At 39.5% G+C, this 24,349-nt stretch overlaps 2 protein-coding genes across 3 annotated transcripts in view; one reads left to right on the forward strand and one right to left on the reverse strand.

Moving 5' to 3' along the window:
- Nucleotides 1–1,081: 1,081 nt before the first annotated feature.
- stk38a (serine/threonine kinase 38a) lies at nt 1,082–10,429 on the reverse strand. 2 transcript variants are annotated; one of them, XM_048209940.1, is made up of 14 exons: nt 10,288–10,429; nt 8,937–9,073; nt 8,448–8,499; nt 8,183–8,305; nt 7,406–7,489; nt 7,195–7,318; nt 6,958–7,112; nt 6,596–6,698; nt 6,090–6,151; nt 5,744–5,861; nt 5,536–5,659; nt 5,188–5,283; nt 4,130–4,224; nt 1,082–4,021 (listed from the first exon to the last, which is right to left on the reverse strand). In XM_048209940.1, the coding sequence occupies exons 2-14, from the start codon at nt 9,065–9,067 to the stop codon at nt 3,885–3,887; spliced, it is 1,404 nt and encodes a 467-aa protein (XP_048065897.1). In that variant the 5' UTR covers nt 9,068–9,073; nt 10,288–10,429; the 3' UTR covers nt 1,082–3,884. The 2 variants fall into 2 exon arrangements, with proteins under 2 accessions (XP_048065897.1, XP_048065896.1); XM_048209939.1 differs by having other exon boundaries at nt 6,569–6,698.
- Nucleotides 10,430–14,041: 3,612 nt separating this feature from the next.
- The window catches only part of slc38a5a (solute carrier family 38 member 5a), a 31,847-nt gene continuing 21,539 nt past the window's right edge, over nt 14,042–24,349 (forward strand). The window contains exon 1 of the mRNA XM_048209943.1: nt 14,042–14,224. The gene's annotated coding sequence lies outside the window, so the exon portion shown is untranslated. The remainder of the gene's footprint in view (nt 14,225–24,349) is intronic.

The following is a 24,349-nucleotide window of genomic DNA, read 5'->3' on the forward strand; positions in this document are numbered from 1 at the left end:
GCAAACAGCAACAACCCAACTTTAGTTTAGTAGTACTTCTCACCGGTGAATGACACATGATGTAATCCAATAACATCGTCTCTGGTCATTTCGCTTCTGGTCTGTGCGCGTTCCTGCGTTTGGAGGAGGCGTGGCTTTGGACAGTGATTTGCAGGGAGGGTCTAGTATGGGTAACTGCAGCTTGGAGTACGCTTTCAATGCTAGCAGGTTAAAGTTAGCATTTCCCAGATAACCTATTGCACTTTTAACTTGTACTTACAGCAGCCCTACTTTAAGGGAAATGCATACATTACAAATATCCATGATGATTTTCAGAACAAAAAAATATATGTGTGTGTGTTCAATTTTATATTTAACATGTTTTTAGTGTTTTTCTTTAGAATGACACATTTCAAGAACTATTCCTCTAGTTGAGAATCACTGTATACAATCACAGAATATGACAACACGATGCTAGAACATTACTATGCGGTTGCTAAGGTGTTCTGAGTGGTTCATGAACAAACATGATGTGACTTAAAGGTATAGTTCACTCAAAAATGAAAATTGTCATTTACTCATCCTCAAATTGTTCTAAACCTGTATGAGTTTCTTTGTTCTGTTGAACACAAAAGAAGATATTTTGATGAATGTGGGTAACCAAACAGTTTCTGATCCCCATTTACTTCCATAGAATTTTTCTTTTCATACTATGGAAGTCAGTGGGGACCCGCAGCTATTTGGTTACCCACATTCTTAAAAATATCTTCTTGTGTTGTCAACAGAACAAAGAAACTCATACAGGTTTAGAACAACTTATGGGAAAGTAAATGATGACAGAATTTTCATTTTTGGGTGAACTATCCCTTATAGATAGATATGACCTGGGTCTGTCTTACAATTAAAGCTTGTGTGAAGTTTGATGCCTTAGAAAAGCAAGCAACGTTATTATTCAGGTCTGCAGCCCAAACATGTAGGACAAGTTATAGGCTGAAGTTTAATACCTAGGTTTAGGAGTTTCTCAACAGATGGAGGAAAAATAAGGTCTTAGCAAGAACCACTAATAAGGGGGGAAAAGAAACAGAAGAGTCTCACACCCAAGTAAATGAACTGGTGTTTTATTCAGGACGTTTTACAGGTCAAAGTGTGCCCACGCCTCAAAAACAAACTCTCTATCAGACAAATAAACCAGTGAAAGGTGCTCTGTGAGCATAGGAAAAAATCCACAAACACTCTACAACTCATATTTAAGGCAGGGAGAGGACAAACGCCTACCTCCCACAGCAGAATGTGACATCAGTGAAATCAGAAGCCGTGTTCACAAACCCTTCAGATGCAGGAATGCTGCTCCTTGATCAGCTTTGCATTTGTTATGCATTTGTGATCTGGATGAACAGCAATCAATTCTGAGATCTCCCACATGGATAGTTTGTGGGCACTAGCGCCGGTTTGAATAAACTCCTATATACACATTGGTGTAATTATTTCTTTAGCTCTAAGCAAGTAAATATAGACTCCAAAAATCTTCAGACTAGTCTACATCTGGTTAAGTGTGAAAAAAAGTTGCTGAAAGAATTACAAATTCTCGTACAGGCAAACAACAGAACAGTCATTCAGTGAGTATATAACAACTTGACAAGTGTGTGTGTGTGTGTGTATATATACTTTAAATATACATAAAATTACACAAGCAAAAGGTGCATTGTTCATCTTCAAGAAAAAAAAAAAAAGTCCTTTTCCTCATTCAAAGACAACTTCCTCACTCTAGGACAAGGATGCAAGCAAGAAACCTACAGAAAAACAAGTGAGAATTTAAAACAGACACTCTTTATGATCATGATCTTTATGATCATTTTCAGCATGTGAGATACAGCAACAAGAGATACAAAGCAGTCCAGCCAGTGATCTGCTTCTTGTAGACAGTGTATAATTCCACAAAGCCATCAATCTTAAGCGATAACCATGAAATCACCCCAACATATTCTCGATACTAGAATAAGGGGAACAAATAAAGCAGCACGGATCTTCAAAAACTCATTCATAGCTCTTTGACTTGTCCAGCACACGTGAAAACATGCAACAGAACGACCCTCACCTCAGACAGAAAATCTCTCCAGCCAAAACTATTATACATTTACAAAAAATAATAATACACATCCAGACCAAAGACGGTCACATATTGCTCCAAGGATAAAAACACACTATTCAAACATGATTTCATGCTACTTTCCATATCGTTTGTAGCATTCTGGCATACAGTAATGATTTTTGAGATATTACTCAAGCAGTATATTGTGTTCACTGGCTGCTCAACTCAACATCTATCAACAAGCATTTCCACATACAAAACCTTTGTCATGCTGTGTGCAGCATAAAATCTAGTCGCCAAATCATTCACTCAAGCATTTAGGCGAATCTCAGGCCATTCTTAAGCAGCCGATTCTAAATGAATGCAACTTCTAGAAGCCTCTTTTAATCTTCCAAGATACATTCAATTTGGTCACAGAAAGACAACATATGGATCCTGATTGTAGAAATACGATTCAGTCATTCACTGTCTGCGAATCTCGCGCACTTCTGAAAATCATTCTTGCACTTGTTTGATTTGTACTAAGTCAGCCATCGTTAGCAACATGCTGATACAAGCAGCTTCAGTAATGCAGACTGACTGGAACCATATGGAATTAATATTTTGCTACGGGTTTAGTTGCTAGCTGCTTAAGACAAAGTATAAGCTTGCTAATTAATGCTGTAAGAAAGCCAAAGCATCCATGACCAAACAACATCGAGATTCAAGCCCATAAAGCTGATTAAAAGTGGCGTCTCTTTGGTAGTATAAAAAAATTTGCATTGAACATTTCATCCCCACAAAATGGAAGACTCGATCAAATTCAAATCCCTGAATAGTGTTGCTATTCTCCTCAAGATGCAAGAAATGTTGCTTTGTTCCCCAAACTTCAGCAATGAGCCCTATTAAGAAAAACAAAAGCATTAGCACCAAGCAACTTCTGAATCAGTCTAGTGGCTGAAACTAGCCATTATATAAACAAATGCTGGTCCATAGAGATTGCTTGGTTATTGACATGAGCTGGTGAAGTTTCCTGATATGCTGTTGATGAACAATTTGGTTTGATTGGCAAATGCATTCATGATGTTTCTGCTGGTATAAGAAGGATCCAAGCGCAAGGCAACATCTGTAGCTTTGAGGGTTCGTATGAATCACGTTCAGATCTGACTGACTATGAAGCCCTGTGTTTTGCCATTGTCACTGAGATCTTGGATGGCGAGCATAACAAGAGAAGGAATTTCCATGAAACAGAGGAAAGTCTTTAAAAGAATGGATTTTCAAAAAATCCATCTTAATTAAAACTAGGGATGTTTTCAATGTGTACAGCAGATGTGGACACGAAAAAGGCTGAGACGGGGATTTTACCACAAAATGGTAAATCGATGATCCACCAGTGCTAATGCAGTTAAAATCAATTATGGTTGCAGGAGATCTAACTAGCTTCCATTCAAGCCCTTTTCTTTTTTTTTTTTTCTTTTTTTTACCAGTGTCAGTGTACGAAAATATCTCCATTCCAAAATGTACAAAATCTGGCAACCTGAAAGATGATTACCTCAAATCATAAATCCTTAAGATTGAAAAAAGGAAAAGGGTGAAATGAGTACATTTAGGGTGTTAGAGGAAAAGAAGCCCTTAGGTATGACTCTGAACGTGTCCTTCTACGGACTGAGTGCGGGTGGAGTCCACATCCATTAATGAGTCATGGTCGAGTGAATCAAAACAGGAAACGGATGATGCAAGATCCTTCAGATGCGAGGAGGAGCGATGGAGAACGTCTCCTTGTAGAAAAAAAACAACCACTGCAAGAGTGCAGTATGTCATCAAATCCCATCAAAGCCTATCTTTTCCCAGTTTTCATGTATGATGGGATGCCTCCTCGTGCGGTCAGCCCCTCAAAGCGCTTGTAGGTGTAGTTGATGAACACCCAGTCTTTACTCTTCAGATCTGCCTCAGTGTGGTTGGACACAGGAGGAGCTTTAGAGAGAGAGAGAGGAAGTAAGGGAGTAATGTTATTATATAGTTCTGAAATACATAACATGTGTTGTATTTCAGTAAGCATAACTGAAGTGACTAAAAACGAACCTGTAGGCTGGAGGATGTCTGAATCTGGGAACTCGTCAAAGTTGGAGGTGTCATCAATGCTTTTGATCTCAATTGGAATAGCCGCTGGTCTCTCCCTAGAGAAAAAAACCATCAGCTGTGTTCAGAATTGAATACATCCATACTACTATTAATATTCTTTAAAAAGAAATGAACTAAAAGATGCAATAAAATTTCCTGATAATATATAATGCATCCAAGATGTTTATGTCTTTCTTTCTTCAGTCGAAAAGAAATTAAGGTTTTTGAGGAAAACATTCCAGGATTTTTCTCCATTTAGTGAACTTCAGTGGGGTACAACGGGTTGAAGATCCAAATTGCAGCTTAAAAGGGCTGTACACAATCCCAGCTGAAGAATAAGGGTCTTATATAGCAAAATGATCAGTCATTTTCTAAAAGAAATAAAAAAATTTATATACTTTTAACCACAAATGCTTGTCTTGCACTAGCTCTGCGATGCCCCACACCTTACGTAATCATGTTGGAAAGGTGACATAGGCGGATGTACTGCGGTAGGGCAAAAAACTCCATCTCATATTCTCCTCCAACTTTAAAATAGTCTGACATCGTCGTTTTACTTTTTTTTTTTTTTTTTTTTTGTAAAGGCGGTTTTTGCACATATGCTTTGTAAACACTTGCTCGGTACTTCGGCCTACGTCACACGTGACCTTTCCAATGCGATTATGTGGCACATCACAGAGCTAGTGCAAGACAAGCATTTGTGGTTAAAAAGTATATAAATAATTTTTTTAGAAAATGACCGATGGTCTTGTCTAGCGAAACACTTATTCCTCAGCATGTACAGCCCTTTAAAATTGCATTGAAACTGCAATTTGGACCTTTAACCTGTTGAACCCTTTTGAAGCCCACTATATGGAGAAAAATCCTGGAACGTTTTCCTCAAAAACCTTAATTTCTTTTCGACTGAAGAAAGAAAGACAAACATCTTGGATGACATGGGGGTGTGTAAATTATCAGGAAATTTTAATTCTGAAATGAACTAATCCTTTAATCTGTGTATTTATCAACGTGAGATATACCTGATATGATCATAGTCCACCCCCTCAAAGAAAGGGTTAGTCTTGATCTCCTCCACTCCAGTGGCTCCAATCCTGTGCTCACCTTCACAACAGAACCTAGTGGAAAACAACAGAACAGCAGGTGAACACTGAAGAAGAAGAAAAAAAAAAAAAAGAGATGGCTAAAAATTAACCATGTCTCAAAATGTAGGTTAGCAACATGGTTAATCAAAGCAAAATGCACTGGGATGAGAGAAGAGGCAAGAATTCCAGCTAAGAGTATAAAATAAAGGCACAGCAAAAACAGATGAAACTAAAGCCCAATAAAAAGGGGAAGAGGGAGAATTATAAGCAGTGAGTGAGCTGAACCTGAGAATCAGATCCTTGGCCTTCTCTGAAATTGGGACCTCAGGTGGAAAGGTTAAAGTTTCCCGCCAGTTCATCACTTTCCTGTAAGTTTCCTGAGGTGTCTCAGAGCAAAATGGAGGGTAACCTGAAAAACACCCAGACAAACACTTTAGCCATATAATCAAAATAAAACAAACTGCCTTTATTTACAAACCAAATTTCAACTCACCTATCAGCATTTCATACATAATGACACCCAAACTCCACCAATCACAGAGCTTGTTATACCCATTTTGCATAAAGACTTCAGGGGCGATGTAGTCAGGGGTTCCAACAGTGGAGAAGGCCTGAAAAAGGCACCTTTAATACTCATTGACCCAACACAAAAAATGAAGGATTACACAAGACTACGTCGTAACACTCCCACACTACTTTTACAATCATCAACTGCCATATTAAGAACAGACTGATTTCCCAACAACTTCTTGCAAAGGCTCTTCTTGCAACACTGAATCTATCTGTACCCACCCATCCACTATTTGTAGGGCAGTATTGGGTCAATAGGAAACCCTTACCAACTGTCTCCTGTTTCGCTTCCATGTTTCTGCTTTCCTCTTTGAGTTCATGTTCTGGAACGCTGAAGAAGAATAAAGTTACTGCGACAGAATCAGCCATGCAATCTCTTCATTACATCATATACACTGCTGTTAACATTTTTAGGGTCACTAAGTTATTAATACTTTTATTTAGCAAGGATGCATTAAATTGATAAATATGTAAAGTTTTACAAAGATTTCAATTTCTAAAGGACTTTGTCACACTGAAGACTGAAGTAATGAGTGCTGAAAATTCAGCTTTGCCACCACAGAAATAAACTACATTATATATTAATAGTTATTTGAAATTTTAATATTTCACAATATTACAGTTTTTACTGTATTTTTAATTGAATAAATTCAGCCTTGGTGAGTGGAGACAAAAACACCTTTTAGAAACAAGAGCATAATGCAAAGACATGAATGTAATGTGGTATATGAAACTTTAGTATTAATACCAGAATGAGAGATGTTTGTCTGCTTACTGAAGTCGCTGGGAAGGCTATGATTGAGGTTTCTGTAGAACTCTGTGCGGTGAGCTTTCTTCAGACCAGTGCATAAGCCAAAATCAGACAACTTCACGTGGCCCTGAAAGAGCAAAATGACACTGAATGAGAATCACTCTTTCTATCAAGGCAATGTGACTCTGCTAGGCTGTTAGATTGAACTTAGATTGAGTTGCATATGGGGAAGTCACAATTCATTGACAAATGTAGCTACCTATATTTTTCTACATAATGTGATGTTTTGAAAACAATTTATTTTGCTAAAAATTATAAATTCATGAAATAATCTGTGTGTGTGTGTGTGTGTGTGTGTGTGTGTGTGTGTGTGTGTGTTTTCTTACTCTTGAGTCCAGCAGCAGGTTGTCTGGTTTGATGTCTCTGTGGATGAAGCCCAGCTGGTGAATGGAGTCAATAGCCAGTACAGTCTCAGCAATATAAAACTGTGTGGCCTCCTCCGTTAAAGTGTCTTTCTTCATCAGCAGAGTCATCATATCACCTGGGCAAAAACACACACAGACAGTCAAATTTGGTGCCATCATCATGATGGTAATGTTTCTCTCAAATCAACCCACTCTCACCTCCAGGCAGAAACTCCATGATGAGGTAGAGATTCATCTTATCCTGAAAGCTGTAAAACATCTTGACCACCCACAGACTGTCTGCCTCTACAAGGATGTCCCTTTCTGCTCGAATATGACCAACCTTGAACAGAAGACAGAGACAGAGACCTGTCAGCAAGACTAAGAAACTTAAATGTGGACATATGTGACTCCATCAGTGAAAACTCACCTGCTCTTTCTCAAGCATATCAGCCTTGCGCAAGATTTTCATGGCATAAACGTGTCCCGTGTCCTTCTTCTGAACTAGCCGCACCTAGAAAGAGAAAGTGCATTTTAAATGTGCTAAAATAACAAAACACACTAGTTTTTTGAAAGTGGTCTCTTATGCTTATAAAGGCTACATTTATTTGATTTAAAAAAAACAGTAAAAACAGTAATGTTGTGATATAATATTACAAATTAAAATAATTGTGTTCTAATTTAATATATCATAACGTGTATTTTTTTCCTGTGATGGCAAAACCGAATTGTCAGCAGCCATTCCTCCAGGCTTTAGTGTCATGTGATGCTTCAGAAATCATTCTAATACTCTGATTCGCTGCTCAAGAAACGTTTCTTTATTTATTACCAATGTTGAAAACAGTTGCATTGCTTAATATTTTTGTGGAAGCCATGATAATTTTTTCCAGGATTCTTTGATGAAGAGAAGGCTCAAAAGAACATTTATTTCATCTTTTGTAACATTGTAACATTTGTAACATCTTTGTTTGAAATTGCAATGTTTTTGACATTGTACTGTCACATTTGATTAATTTAAAGCGTCCTTGCTGAGTAGAAAAATTCTGTATTTCTTACAAAAAAAATAAAATAATTCGTACTGACTCAAAACTTAGGAACGGTAGAGTATATATAGTGTATAAACGCCTCACAACTATATAGACCAAAACGCCCAAAACTTTTATTTTGAATTGATGTACTGATGTCTTTAACAGAAAGAAAGTCATACCTCTCCGAAAGCTCCACGGCCAATCACTTTGAGCGACTCAAAGTCCTCTAATCCAAGCCGTGTTCGTTTAAGACGAAGAAACTCAGTCTCTTTCCTAGCATGCTCAGACCGGCGGATACGCTTCTGCGGGACCAGAAAAAGTAGACATTACATCAACCGATCACATGAAAATACATTATCTGTGTTTAAATATTTAACAAAACCACCAGTTCAAGAATTTTGTAAATGTAAGCAAGGCACATTTACAAAATTCAGAAAAGCTCACCTCTTCATCAGCTAGGCCCTCTTGATCCATGACCTTTTCCAGTTTCTGCTGCCTGTAACAGAGAGAAAATGCCTTTTAGACATGTGATGAAACATTAGAACCAAGTGGTAGAGTGGTTTCATCAGTCCAACGAAAGGTGTGGTCGTCTAGTCTGACATCATCTCAAGTCCATATCAAAGTGCCCCTGGAATTTGGGAGGTTCTTTGAAAAAACACAATGGGTGCAAATGACATACAGCCGTCTCGCCATATTCACCCAAACCTAAAGTATGTGAGGAATTACATTCGTCCAAATGCTTAGTGAATCATTTAGACCTGCCAAACCTGTTCACTAGTGAAAGTGACAAAAACACATTAGAGAAAGTATTGCTTAATCCTAAATATTTCTCACTCATTTAACCAATTTGTGAGCTACAAGAAGTTTTCAAAGGAAAAATAAAGTCTATACTTAAAATGTAACATTAGAACAACAAAAAAGTTTGGTTCTCACCTCATTTCCCTTTCCTCATGCTGTGATATCAGGTTGCTATAATAATTCTCCAGTGTCACTTTGGCCATGGTGACCCGTTCCTTAGTGTGGTTGCTCATCGAGGGGCAGGACGTCTGACTTGTCATCGCCATGGTTAACTGGACAGGAAAACCATGGACAGTGTTTGAGGTGTTTATTGCTACAAAAATAGAGTCCAGGGCATCTTGACGCATGTGTTGTTTTCTCATAATGCATTTTATTCACATTAATGTATTTTATTCAAAGAACCCCTTATCCTAACAATTAAAAGGTAGATATATATTTTCATGTAAATAGACTCAATTTATACTGTGAAAAATATACATAAAAAGGGTAAAATATTTTGTAATTAATTTTTTAAATACATTTCAAATTATTACTTTTCCCCCCACTCACTACAGTACTGTACTGTTAGATGCATTCATTCCCTTGCGGCCCCCGGGCCCCAATTTGAAAACCCCTGGTCTCTGACATGGGTACAGAAGGCTGCTGGTTCACATCAAAATGATCATTTCTTTCCATTAACAGCTTCACAAGGGTTTCTTGTGCAGGTATTCAGTTAAAGGCAACATTTAACAACAGCTACATCATTCAACTTCCCAGAAAATCCACGCCTGTAAAGTCTGACTGGCCCTTTGTTGAGTCGTGGCCAAAACAAGCATTAAGATACTGGCTAAAGACGTAAAAATCTTTTACTCTGCTTGGAAAATCAAACAAACGCCACATTTAACTTCTGACTCAACTTCCACAGCTGATGTCACCGAGACTGAGGTCTGAGAGAAGAGTTTGCAGACAGCAAGGGGAATTACACTGAATAAATAGTGTGACTAATGAAATTAAACAAAGTTGGCAAAGAAAATCAGAACAAAAACAGTAATGACACGAGCAACACTTATTACTATTAAAAATAACGGAGAGAGACTAGTGTACAAACAGAAACGCAAACGGACTGACAAAACACTAAAAAACGTAACGTTACACTAAAGTTTGACATCGCTTCTGGTGGGTTTGTGTATTTAGCATTTATTCAAGTTTTAAAAAATTCTTAATAAATCAAAGACTAATAATTATAAGCCTAAAGAGAAAGTATGAAAAGTAAAAACAGAGAAACTATTATCGGTAGTGTAGTAAGACTGTCAGTCTGCTAGCAGCAGTCGCTAACTGTCTGTTCAGACTCATCTGCTCTCATAGCAAAGTGTGAAACGGCTGAAATGCAGTTTAATTTCTGAAAAGAACTCAAGCGACTTTGTCAAAGTATAAGCAACTACCGAAAACAAAACTATAATTTACTGATAAACAACCTGTTAGTTTGAAAAAATACTTGTTTGCTTACCTTCCCACTCGACCTCAAACTGACTTGAGCTAGTGGAAGACGACGGACATTATTTCCTTCTTCCGGGTTTGTGCTTCAAAAAAGGAACAAAACAAAAGTCCTCGATCTTTCTGACCGCCCTGCTGTAAAAATTGAATTTTTAAAATTTGACAAAATTAGCCAACCTTAATGTGATTAATTAACTAACCTACTGAAAACTACCATCCTTTATTTCACCCATACACTTTTTTTTAAAAATACAAATACCCACTTTGACTATGCTTCCACAACTCACAGCATAGTTCTCTGTTTCATTGGAATGTAGCTAAACATTTTGAAATCCACTGCTTGGAGTTGGAAGAACCTTTTTTTCCATCAAAAATGGTCTATTTATAGTGTCAAAGAATAAAATTAAAGAATGAATGCATTTTAGCAAATATAAACCAGGGTTAGTTGTGATACAGTCAATATTTCCTAATTACATTTATTATTAAAGGATTAGTTCACTTTCAAATTAAAATTTCCTGATAATTTACTCACCCTCATGTCATCCAAGATGTCCATGTCCGTCTTTCTTCAGTCGAAAAGAAATTAAGGTTTGCGATGAATGTTTCCGATGTATTTTTCTACATATAGTGGACCCAAACGGTTGAAGGTCAAAATTACTAGGGTTGTTCCGATTCCGATACTAGTATCGGAAATACCACCGATACCACAAAAATTTCTGGCATCGGTATCGGCGAGTATTTAAACTCACGTACCGATCCGATACCATTTTCTTAAACAATACCTAGTTGTGCCCGCTATCTTTGCTTAACACAGCAAATCGGAAATCAATTCTTCTTCGCGGCTCAGAATGCAAACACAGGAAGTTGTGCTGTGTTGCCACAAGCAACCACTGTTTAGAGCAGCGGAGAAGTGAAAAGGCGCTAGCAGTATGTCTGCTGTTTGGCAGTATTTCAGACCAGTAAAACGACGACATGTCTCATATGCAATGCTGTAATTTCGAGTGGCACAAGTATTGGCAACTTTAACACAAATAACTTAATAAAGCATTTGAAGACGCGTCATCCCGCGCAACACGATGGTTACATAAAGGCTAATGCTGCATTCACACCAGACGCGAATGAAGCGATAAGCGTGAGTGATTTACATGTTAAGTCAATGCAAAGACGCGAATTGACTTCCTGCGGCGCGATTCGCGTGAATGACGCGGTGCGAATTGAGCGATTCGGGCGTTTGAGTTTTCAAAAGACAAATAAAGATAACCGACAAAATTGTCGGGTTTATTGTTCTGGATGACCAGCTGCTGTCAGTCGTCGAAAACGTGAGATTTTTATTTAACAAAATTGTTTCTGGACTTCAAATTTTAAAGAGATTATTTTCTTATATAATTATATTCCTAGATTTATTTGTTGCACTGTTTTTATAGTTATATTGTAAAACTAATATACCTTTTTCAGTTTACAGTGTTAGATTTGTGGCTGCATTTGAAGTTCTTTTTCACTTAAAATAAATAAATAATATAACTGACAAATGTATGTCAGATAATAAAAATACTCTAGTTCACTGTATGTTTTTGTTCTTGTTTTATTAAGGGATAAGTCTGAAGCACACCATAAATAATTCTATCAATTTATACAGGGCTAGTAGTATATATATATATATATATATATATATATATATATATATATATATATACAGATACACACCCAGGTATCGGATCGGTACTCGGTATCGGCCGATACCCTGAGCTCAGGTACCGGAATCAGTATCGGGAATGGAAAAGGGGTATCGGAACATCTCTAAAAATTACAGTTTCAGTTGCAGCTTCAAAGCGCTCTACACGATCTCAGATGAGAAATAAGGGTCTTATCTAGAGAAACCATCACTCATTTTCTAAAAAAATAAAAAATTATATATGTTTTAACCATAAATGCTCATCTTGAACTAGCTCTCTTCTTTAATTGAATTCCAGCAGTGTAGACACTGCTAAGTGTATTACTGCCCTCCACAGGTCAAAGTTTGAACTAATTGTTATATACTTGCACTAACATATTGTATATGACAATTTAGTTCAAACTTTGACCTGTGGAGGGCAGTAATACACTTAGCAGTGTCTACACTGCTGGAATTCAAATAGAAGAAGAAGAGAGCTAGTTCAAGATGAGCATTTATGATTAAAATTTATAAAATTGTAAAAATGAGTGATTTTTTCTCTAGATAAGACCCTTATTCCTCGTCTGGGATCGCGTAGAACGCTTTGAAGCTGCATTGAAACTGTGATTTTGACTTTCAACTGTTTGGAGGCCATTGAAGTCCACTATATGGAGAAAAATCCTGGAATGTTTTCATCAAAAACCTTAATTTCTTTTCGACTGAAGAAAGAAAGACATGAACATCTTGGATGACATGGGGGTGAGTAAATTATCAGGAAATTTGAATTTGAAAGTGAACTAATCCTTTAAGAATCAATTTCTGATTAGATGCTTACACAATGTTCTTAATTACAAAAAGTGTAGTAAAACTGTACAAAAATTATTATTGACTTTTGAAGCTAAATTTAAACTGTAAAAAAAAAAAAAGTGTATAAATGTAAAACTTTTAAAACACATGTAACAAATTGCCCCAACAATTATTTAGTTCACTTGTCTGTCCAAAAGCTATTACGGAATATGATGATATTAGAATTTTAGTTTTGGAAAATATTTCACAAAGATATTCCGGTTTGAGAGAGTTTTGATACAAATTGAAACCACTGCTGTGAAAACAACTCTGCTGTTATATACTAACACATCACCATCTGAGGGAGCTGTTGTACAAAGAAGTTTATCCAAGACGCTGCTAAGAATGCAACTTTTATAACTACAAAATAATTGGAATTCCAGCTATATTAATGTAACAACATAATAATATAAGTGAATAACTAGGGTAAATTGAACAGACAATTAAATATCTAAATAATCCTGCTTAAATTTTACTAATTTATTTTAATCTTTATTTACAGGGGAAAAGGACCAGCTTGCTAGCATGCTGGTTACAGCTGGTTTGTTGCTGGTCAGACTGATAGAAATGCTGACAAAAATGCTTGTCAACCAGCATGGTCTTTTTGATGAAGCTGGTTGCCCTCTTGGTAAGAAGCCTGGTGTGGACATCAGTAAACCAGTATTCAAAGCACAACATGCTAGTAACCAGAAGTGCTTGTGAACAGATCATCATGACGAGCTTTTGCAACACTCACATTCGGAACGATGAGGTACAGGGCGACAGAACATCACCAATATTGCTACAATGACAAAATTACATCACATTTAAATATTAGATCCATGTATCTTATTATGCTGATGTGAGAAGTCAGCTATTGGTGTTGACTTGTCAAGAAAGCCATGCAAATGAAGGAGGTCTTTAAATAATCAGGATTTGAAACTTCTAGTTGCTATTGTTCCGGAAGAAGGACATTTCTTTGCTGTGCTGCCTATAGGCAAAATACTGGAAGTTTGCCTACATTAATACTGAGAAACTTTCACATTGACAGCAGCCTAACCCCAAAAGAACCTTTTTTTTAGATTTTTTTTCCATTGGAGGACATCCTCATATGTTTTTATAATGAGGTTTTGTCAGATTTATCTCACTTCTGGGGACAATGTTGTCTTCAAACAATAGCTAAGTATGTATATGCAAAGGGAAAGAAAGAGATGTGAGATTCAGAAAATACTTGAAAAACAAGGCGGGACAAACTGAAAGTCGCGCTCTTTTTTAGTTTGAAGGAGTGGCTAAAAACTTCCCTTACAACTGTAGATGCCAGCACATTTTTTGTCTTTCAAGCTCTCTCTCCCTTTCACTCCATCTGTCTGTGTTAGATGACACACTGAAGAACCATCTGGGAGTATCAAACCATAATTTTTCTCATAAGATCTATTTGTCTACATTGAAGACTATTGATTAAAGTGTCAAAAAGGTAAGAAGATTATCTCTCGAATATTCTCTCAACAGTATCAGTCCAAAATAACAGTTGTCATTCGTTTTCTTTACATAGATTTACTAGTTAATAATTCATCTGTTTCTTGAATAACTGTTAGCACCATTCATGAGATCTTCTATCAGCTACGTCAGAAGGAAGTAGGGAGACCTACGCCATGTGGCACATGGCAGCTATAGCTGAAAGCAGCAATAATTCATGACAAGCAGTTCAGAGAACAATCACACAATTGTCTGTAGGTTCACATGGATATTTACACTGTTTCTTCATTTAATCATAGGAGAATCACTGTGTATTATGTATTTCACACATACTTGCCACTGTAGATATTAGTATGTGTATATCTAAACTTTTTCTACACTTTTTTAATATTTGAATATTCCTTAGTCATAATGACATACATAGTTGATATGGATTATGAATTGGGATATTCATCACTAAACATTTTCCACCTCATACTCAAACACAAACTACAGATTCACATGAGTTTCACGTGCAATGTGTACAGGATGAGGAGTGAACTGAGGTTGAAGTAATGAATGGAGTTAGGTTGAGTATTATATAATGCACTACATTTCCATTTTAGTTCCACTTTGTCATAAAGGTGTTTAACAAGACGTAATGGTACTCTGTGACCGGTTATATCAGTGAATGTTGGCAGAAGCTTTCCAGAAGAGCCTGTTCTTGTGAGATATCACAGTGTGTATCTTGAGGTGGATCACTGATATTGTTCAACTGAATTTTTTAGAATATGACGTCTTAGGCTAGTTAATAAAAAGAACAATATATGACGTTTCCTCTCATATAAAAAGAACAGACTATTAGATGTTATAATGTAGTGTATTGACTCCTGTGTAAAACTTTATTTAAAAAAAAAAACCCAACAAGGCACAGCAACAGTAGCATTCTGAGTGAGGGCCACATGTATATGACTGAGTCATATAAGCTAGTTCCGGTCTGATGCTAGTCTTTGTGTGAGAACATCCTGTTTGATGACGACAATCGTACAACATTTTTAATATTAATCTCTTTATTAGCTAAAAGTAAACACTTGTGACCAAATGGCCACATGTCTGCAAACACTGGCATAACGCCTTGAGTATGTGAGTGAGAGAAATACTTCTTTCATACTCTGCCCTTCTTTTCTTTAATATTCCTTTAAAAATGTATACTTTTGTCCTTATATAAATTGAAAGTACATGAAGTCCAATGAAGCATTACTGAACACTAAATAAATGTGCTGTTTTCATGATTGGCATCCTAATCACTGTGATTATTATGCATATTTTCACTAATGCATTCTTGTATGCTAATGCTGTTAAGTTCAAAATTTCCCCATTATGTTGAACTTTCTAGAATTCCAACAGTAGAATTTCAATTATTCCCGCCAAACCAACACAATCTCATGGCAGTTCATAACTATTTTATTATGTTTTAGCAAATTGGTGTCTAATTCATATAAATCCATACAATCTCATTAGTATGTTTTCGTATGATATGCTTTCGCCCCAGTGACTGGTATGTTTACCTTGATGAAATTTATGACTATTATAATAAAAAATTAATAAGAGACAAATGTCTTTTATTAATCCATTATGCTCAGAAATATTCACTTATGTGAATATTGTACAATATTAGTTTGCTTAATTTGTTTAGCAAATATTGTAGATATTTCCTTCAGTTATTTTCACACCTAATTATGCCTGTTAAAATGTATTGTTGGAGCTTCTTATACTTCTACTGTTCATTCTATTGCTCTATCATATTTTATCTTTAATAACACAGTCAATATTAAGAGCTGCTCCAGTAGGGCTCAACACTAAGGATTTTTTCTACTGGCCTGGTTTGGCCAGTGGTTCAATTTTCAGGTACAGAAATTGAATAAAGTAATCAAATGTAAAATAGGATCGTGTGTCAAAATCATAGGTCAAAATGCTAAACTGCTGAAATCACGTCATGTCTTTGGCACTCCGAATCACTGATTCGAAACAAAAGATTCAAAGCAGTGTTTTGAAATCAGCCATCACTAGATATCATTGAAAAGTTGTTATTTTAGGGCAGAAAAAGTTTTCTTGCCGCTTTATAATATTAAGATTAAACCACTGACCTCACATGAACTGTTTTGAGAACTGAATATGTTTTGAGTACCTTTCTAGATCTTGAGAGGTTCAATGGCTTTGCTGTCTATAGAGGCCTCACTGAGCCATCGGATTTCATCAAAAATATCTTAATTTATGTTCTGAAGATGAACAAAGGTCTTACGGGTGTACCAGCATAGGACCAGGACATGAAGGAGAGTAATAAATGACATTATTTTCATTTTTGGGTGAACTAACCCTTTAAGACCTAACAGACTATGTTTCACAAGAATAGGTTACTCGACGAGAAAGAGAACTCAATTTAGTAGGCCCACGCTGGGCGCACGCTTTGGATGTCAAAACCAGCATATGCTGGTAAGGTAGGTTTTGAAGCTGGTATGCTGGTTTGCGCCAGCATACCTAAGCTAGTCCCAGCACTTGACCAGCATGGACCAGCATAGGACGAGCATCGACCAGCACTTGACCAGCATAGGACCAGCATGGACCAGCACTTGACCAGCATTTGACCAGCATAGGACCAGCATGGACCAGCACTTGACCAGCATAGGACCAGCATGGACCAGTATAGGACGAGCATGGACCAGTACTTGACCAGCATAGGACCAGTATGGACCTGCATAGGACAAGCATGGACCAGCACTTGACCAGCATGGACCAGCACTTGATCAGCATAGGACCAGCATGGACCAGCACTTGATCAGCATAGGACCAGCATGGACCAACATAGGACCAGCACTTGACCAGCATGGACCAGCATGGAACAGCACTTGACCAGCATGGACCAGCATAGGACCAGCACTTGATCAGCATAGGACCAGCATGGACCAGCACTTGATCAGCATAGGACCAGCATGGACCAACATAGGACCAGCACTTGACCAGCACTTGACCAGCATGGACCAACATAGGACCAGCATGGACCAGCATAGGACCAGCATAGGACCAGCACTTGATCAGCATAGGACCAGCCTGGACCAACATAGGACCAGCATGGACCAGCATAGGACCAGCAGTATAGGACGAGCATGGACCAGTACTTGACCAGCATAAGACCAGCATGGACCAGCACTTGACCAGCATGGACCAGCACTTGATCAGCATAGGACCAGCATGGACCAGCACTTGATCAGCATAGGACCAGCATGGACCAACATAGGACCAGCACTTGACCAGCATGGACCTGCATAGGACCAGCATGGACCAGCATAGGACCAGCACTTGATCAGCATAGGACCAGCATGGACCAGCACTTGATCAGCATAGGACCAGCATAGGACCAGCACTTGATCAGCACAGGACCAGCATGGACCAGCATAGGACCAGCACTTGACCAGCATGGACCAGCATAGGACCAGCACTTGACCAGCATGGACCAGCATAGGACCAGCATGGACCAGCATAGGACCAGCACTTGATCAGCATAGGACCAGCATGGACCAACATAGGACCAGCACTTGACCAGCATGGACCAGCATGGAACAGCACTTGACCAGCATGGACCAGCATAGGACCAGCACTTGATCAGCATAGGACCAGCATGGACCAGCACTTGATCAGCATAGGACCAGCATGGACCAACATAGGACCAGCACTTGACCAGCACTTGACCAGCATGGACCAACATAGGACCAGCATGGACCAGCATAGGACCAGCATAGGACCAGCACTTGATCAGCATAGGACCAGCCTGGACCAACATAGGACCAGCATGGACCAGCATAGGACCAGCAGTATAGGACGAGCATGGACCAGTACTTGACCAGCATAAGACCAGCATGGACCAGCACTTGACCAGCATGGACCAGCACTTGATCAGCATAGGACCAGCATGGACCAGCACTTGATCAGCATAGGACCAGCATGGACCAACATAGGACCAGCACTTGACCAGCATGGACCTGCATAGGACCAGCATGGACCAGCATAGGACCAGCACTTGATCAGCATAGGACCAGCATGGACCAGCACTTGATCAGCATAGGACCAGCATAGGACCAGCACTTGATCAGCACAGGACCAGCATGGACCAGCATAGGACCAGCACTTGACCAGCATGGACCAGCATAGGACCAGCACTTGACCAGCATGGACCAGCATAGGACCAGCATGGACCAGCATAGGACCAGCACTTGACCAGCATGGACCAACATAGGACCAGCACTTGACCAGCATGGACCAGCATAGGACCAGCATGGACCAGCATAGGACCAGCACTTGATCAGCATAGGACCAGCATGGACCAGCACTTGATCAGCATAGGACCAGCATGGACCAACATAGGACCAGCACTTGACCAGCATGGACCAGCATAGGACCAGCACTTGACCAGCATAGGACCAGCATGGACCAGCATAGGACCAGCACTTGACCAGCACTTGACCAGCACTGGACCAGCATAGGACCAGCATGGACCAGCACTTGACCAGCATGGACCAGCATAGGACCAGCATGGACCAGCACTTGACCAGCATGGACCAGCATAGGACCAGCACTTGATCAGCATAGGACCAGCATGGACCAGCACTTGATCAGCATAGGACCAGCATGGACCAACATAGGACCAGCACTTGACCAGCATGGACCAGCATAGGACCAGCACTTGATCAGCATAGGACCAGCATGGACCAACATAGGACCAGCACTTGACCAGCATGGACCAGCATAGGACCATCATAAGACCAACATGGACCAGCACTTGACCAGCATGGACCAGCATAGGACCAGCACTTGACCAGCATGGACCAGCATAGGACCAGCACTTGATCAGCATAGGACCAGCATAGGACCAGCACTTGATCAGCATAGGACCAGCATGGACCAGCATAGGACCAGCACTTGACCAGCATGGACCAGCATAGGACCAGCACTTGACCAGCATGGACCAGCATAGGACCAGCATGGACCAGCATAGGACCAGCATGGACCAACATAGGACCAGCACTTGACCAGCATAGGACCAGCACTTGATCAGCATAGGACCAGCATGGACCAACATAGGACCAGCACTTGACCAGCATGGACCAGCATAGGACCATCATAAGACCAACATGGACCAGCACTTGACCAGCATGGACCAGCATAGGACCAGCACTTGACCAGCATGGACCAGCATAGGACCATCAAAAGACCAGCATGGACCAGCATAGGACCAGCACTTGATCAGCATAGGACCAGCATGGACCAGCACTTGATCAGCATAGGACCAGCATGGACCAGCATAGGACCAGCACTTGACCAGCATGGACCAGCATAGGACCAGCACTTGATCAGCATAGGACCAGCATGGACCAGCATAGGACCAGCACTTGACCAGCATGGACCAGCATAGGACCAGCACTTGACCAGCATGGACCAGCATAGGACCAGCATGGACCAGCATAGGACCAGCACTTGACCAGCATAGGACCAGCATGGACCAGCATAGGACCAGCACTTGACCAGCATGGACCAGCATAGGACCAGCATGGACCAGCATAGGACCAGCACTTGACCAGCATGGACCAGCATAGGACCAGCACTTGACCAGCATGGACCAACATAGGACCAGCACTTGACCAGCATGGACCAGCATAGGACCAGCATGGACCAGCATAGGACCAGCACTTGACCAGCATGGACCAGCATAGGACCAGCACTTGACCAGCATGGACCAGCATAGGACCAGCATGGACCAGCATAGGACCAGCACTTGACCAGCATGGACCAACATAGGACCAGCACTTGACCAGCATGGACCAGCATAGGACCAGCATGGACCAGCATAGGACCAGCATAGGACCAGCATGGACCAGCATAGGACCAGCACTTGACCAGCATGGACCAACATAGGACCAGCACTGACCAGCATGACCAGCATGGACCAGCATAGGACCAGCACTTGATCAGCATAGGACCAGCATGGACCAGCACTTGATCAGCATAGGACCAGCATGGACCAACATAGGACCAGCACTTGACCAGCATGGACCAGCATAGGACCAGCACTTGACCAGCATAGGACCAGCATGGACCAGCATAGGACCAGCACTTGACCAGCACTTGACCAGCATGGACCAGCATAGGACCAGCATGGACCAGCACTTGACCAGCATGGACCAGCATAGGACCAGCATGGACCAGCACTTGACCAGCATGGACCAGCATAGGACCAGCACTTGATCAGCATAGGACCAGCATGGACCAGCACTTGATCAGCATAGGACCAGCATGGACCAACATAGGACCAGCACTTGACCAGCATGGACCAGCATAGGACCAGCACTTGATCAGCATAGGACCAGCATGGACCAACATAGGACCAGCACTTGACCAGCATGGACCAGCATAGGACCATCATAAGACCAACATGGACCAGCACTTGACCAGCATGGACCAGCATAGGACCAGCACTTGACCAGCATGGACCAGCATAGGACCAGCATGGACCAGCATAGGACCAGCATAGGACCAGCACCAGCATGGACCAGCACTTGACCAGCATAAACCAGCTCAAACCAGCATACCAGCTTCAAAACCTACCTTAACCAGCATATGCTGTTTTTTTCAACAGGGACAGAAAACTTCTTGAAAACATCATATGATTACTGTGCTGCTACTGTGCTGCAAAGGACAAGCATGGACCAGCACTTGATCAGCATAGGACCAGCATGGACCAGCACTTGATCAGCATAAAGCATATGTACAAAACTATGAAATTCACTATTTTTAACCTGCACAAGAGTGTTAAGATAGCTAACTTGTGCCAGAGCGTTTTTAAAACATGTCCACTTATCCTTCATCCCTCCACGCAGGAGTTAATCTCCTCCCCTCCCCCACACAGGTGAGCTCTGAACATGTACGCACACAAGCTGAACAGCTTCACTAAGGTAACACGGAAACAAACGAATGAATGAAGACCTCTGGACACTACATAGCTACACTTTTAGAGACTTTGACTTTTACAAGGTTTCTCTTCTTCTCAGTGGTGAGTACTTCCTCAACAGCCTGTTTCTTTTGGAATAAAAGCGTGTGTTTGAATAAGGGTGTGTAGGGAGGCTGATTCTGTTTCAATACAGATAAAGTCTTGCATTAGACAAGAGTCATGTGGTCAAGACTTGCCTCACAGGCTTAACTTCTCTTTCTTATTTCAAGCTTTATTTCACACCAGCTGCTTATTTTGACAGCAAGTAGATGGTTTGTTAAGAGTAACTACTGCATTAACCTCTTTTCCATAGACATATTTTTCATTGTAACCAAACAGAAACAGACATTCAGAGATGGAACGCTGTTAAAGTGAACTTCACTTGAACTGTATCTCTTGTTGTCTCGCTCTTACTTTAAACAATCATATAATATATTGCACAGTGTTGGTGGTCTTAAATGTATAGTGTTTTAAAATGGCTCAAAATTAAAATAAAGTTTTGGTATTTTATGTTCACATATTTTGGACAGTTTGACCACTAAACAATGACTAGCTGTGCTTGCCACGCTTTTGGCAGGGCAGGACTAAAACTATTCAGAGAATTGTCCATCAAAACCTAATAAAGCAACTGGTACATTTTTTACAATGTTTCCTTGTCATGCTGAGAGTACAGAGAGTTCAAGCTTATGAAAGGTTGCATTGGTATGGTTAAACTGAGTTTAAATGCTTAAAAGATGCCTTATGCTAGCTAGGATATACACATACAATTCTTGGTATTTATTTATATTTATAACATATGATGCGCTGCCCTATCTGTGGATGAGATTAATTGTGGTTTTGTTACTTGATTTTTTTTCCTTTCCCCGTGTGTTTGCAATTATCTGTAATTGCTTAAAAATGTAAGAATGAACAGTTAGATTTTGTGATCAATTTCAGTTTTAATAAACACTCTAAAAACTAGTCCTTTATGTGTTAATTTGAATAAAATCTGTGTTGTACTTGTGTGTACTTTGTACCCAAACAACATGTTTGGTTGCTAGCAGATGGATGAAAATATGTTTGACATCTTGTATCCGCTGGTCATGTTTCATGCAGTGAAATGAAATATTGTGTTTGCTATGAACAGGCTTAAAGAAGGGGAGAGCAATGGATGAATCTTCATCAACATTACCAAAACCAACCAAGGCCAGAAGAAAGAGTCTGGATTTGCCTCTATTTTGTCAGTAAACAAAAGAAAGAAAAATAACAATGTGATAAATGTATCATCATAAAATAACATAAAATGACACTGCTCCTAGCCTGAAATAATTCCTGAATCTTGATGAGTTTTTTCTTGTTTTAATGTTTGAATGTATGAGTGAATTCTAAATAATGCTTCTTTGTCTTTTTCTTCAGTTGTGTCCTCCTCCAGTTGCCCTCAAGCAGAAGAAACATTACATAAAAGACCTGGCCTTAAGATCATCACAGCACTTAGACAGGTTGTGCAACTCTCCAAGGAAAGTCTCGTCACAGAATAAAGTTCCTCTGTGACATCTGTGATGATACAGATGAAAGCCCTGAAGATGTGCCTGGCGTGTCAAAATTCTTACTTTGCAAAAACACATGAAATCTCATCACATATGACCAAATGACCAAAAAAGAAACACAAACTGACTGATTCTGGGCTGAAGAGGTCTATATGTCAGAAACATGAAAAAACCAAAATGCAATGGCGATTACTAAAAATGTCTTGAATCCAGCCTGATGTTTCCCAGCCACTCTATGCATCCAATATTCATAGTTTTCAGTCAGCTGGAGGCAAAATCACCTTCAAGAAAAGACTGTTCACTCAGTGGCCATATTTGCAACACCTCCGGGCAGCTATTTTGGGCATCCAAAACCAAGTCCTTTCTACCTGAATTCATAGTATTCACATGATGTCACTCACTTATAGGAACGCCCACCTGGAGGGCAACACAAGGCTTTCCTCCATTGCCCGCCAGTGATTTCTGCCCGGTTTGTACAAATGAAGTAAGACAGTAAAATTAAAATACCAAATTCAATATACACCTTATTGATGAATCATAGATGTACAGGCAAGCAGATGAAACCAGAATATAAACTGAGCACACGTAAATGTTTCTCGATATTTCCATAGAAAACCATTATAAAGAAAACACACATCTGCTTGCCTGTATATAACATTCATCAATAAGGTGTATACTGTATTTGGTCTTTTAACAGCACTGTTTTAGTACATTAAGGCACTTTAAATGTCTTTCACATTAAGCGTTTTAGAAAATCTCACTGTTTTCAGTTATAGAAATACTGCAGCAGGTGCTGGATATAGATCATGTATTTTATTCACATATTTTTGTTTTTCTTTTGACATGGAAAATTGACAAGCCTGTAATGCAGTTCTATTGATGTTTTGCCTGCCCAGTCTGCATGCCAGTCACGTGACTGAAAACTATGAATGGGAAAATCCTGAAGTCTCAAAAACTGCTTGCCACACTTGTGGTTCATGTAGCCTTCAATAGTTCCAAACAAACCTGCACTGTTAACCTGTTTGAATAGGTTTCACTCGGACAGATAGCAGCAGCAGTATATGTGTAGCAATGTTCTGTAAATATTAATGCATAATGTGCACTAATTACTGTACTCTACGTTGACTATATTTATAGTACATTTTTGTTTATAGTTGTATAAATAGGCCCATGTTATATATTTGTTGTATTGCGCATTAATATGATCTGTGTTTTTTGAAGAGATTGCTGCCATAATATACAGTAGAATACACTTGTATGTGCATTAAAATAAAATTTGTTCTCATGTTTATATGGTCAGAATTCTTTATGTTATCTTGTGTTACATTCACAAAAGCATGCACAAGTGAATATCAATAAACACCAGCAATTGCTCAATTTAACCTAAGAAAGAAGTTTGGTCAATAGTTTAACAAACAAGGCAAACAACTGCAATCACTGAAACATTTTATAATATAATATATCCAGGTAGAGAGTATAAGTTTTTCCTTGAATGGGCAGTCTTAGAACTTAATTTGGGGTTTAATAGTTGGTTTAGCTTAAGTAGGATAATTCTCTCAAACCATAAAGGAACACATTA

The sequence above is a fragment of the Megalobrama amblycephala genome, linkage group LG12 (genome assembly GCF_018812025.1).
Source record: "Megalobrama amblycephala isolate DHTTF-2021 linkage group LG12, ASM1881202v1, whole genome shotgun sequence".
Taxonomy (NCBI): Eukaryota; Metazoa; Chordata; class Actinopteri; order Cypriniformes; family Xenocyprididae; genus Megalobrama; species Megalobrama amblycephala.

Bases quoted from the DNA above. Each gene is read 5' to 3' on its own strand.
- stk38a (XM_048209939.1), bottom strand. From the start codon at position 9,067: ATGGCGATGACAAGTCAGACGTCCTGCCCCTCGATGAGCAACCACACT. The intron at 6,699-6,957 runs GTAAGAAAACAC...TTGCTCTTTCAG, and splicing joins ACCTGCTGCTGGACTCAAGA to GGCCACGTGAAGTTGTCTGA. The intron at 6,152-6,568 runs GTATTAATACTA...ATTCTTCTTCAG, and splicing joins GACAAACATCTCTCATTCTG to CGTTCCAGAACATGAACTCA.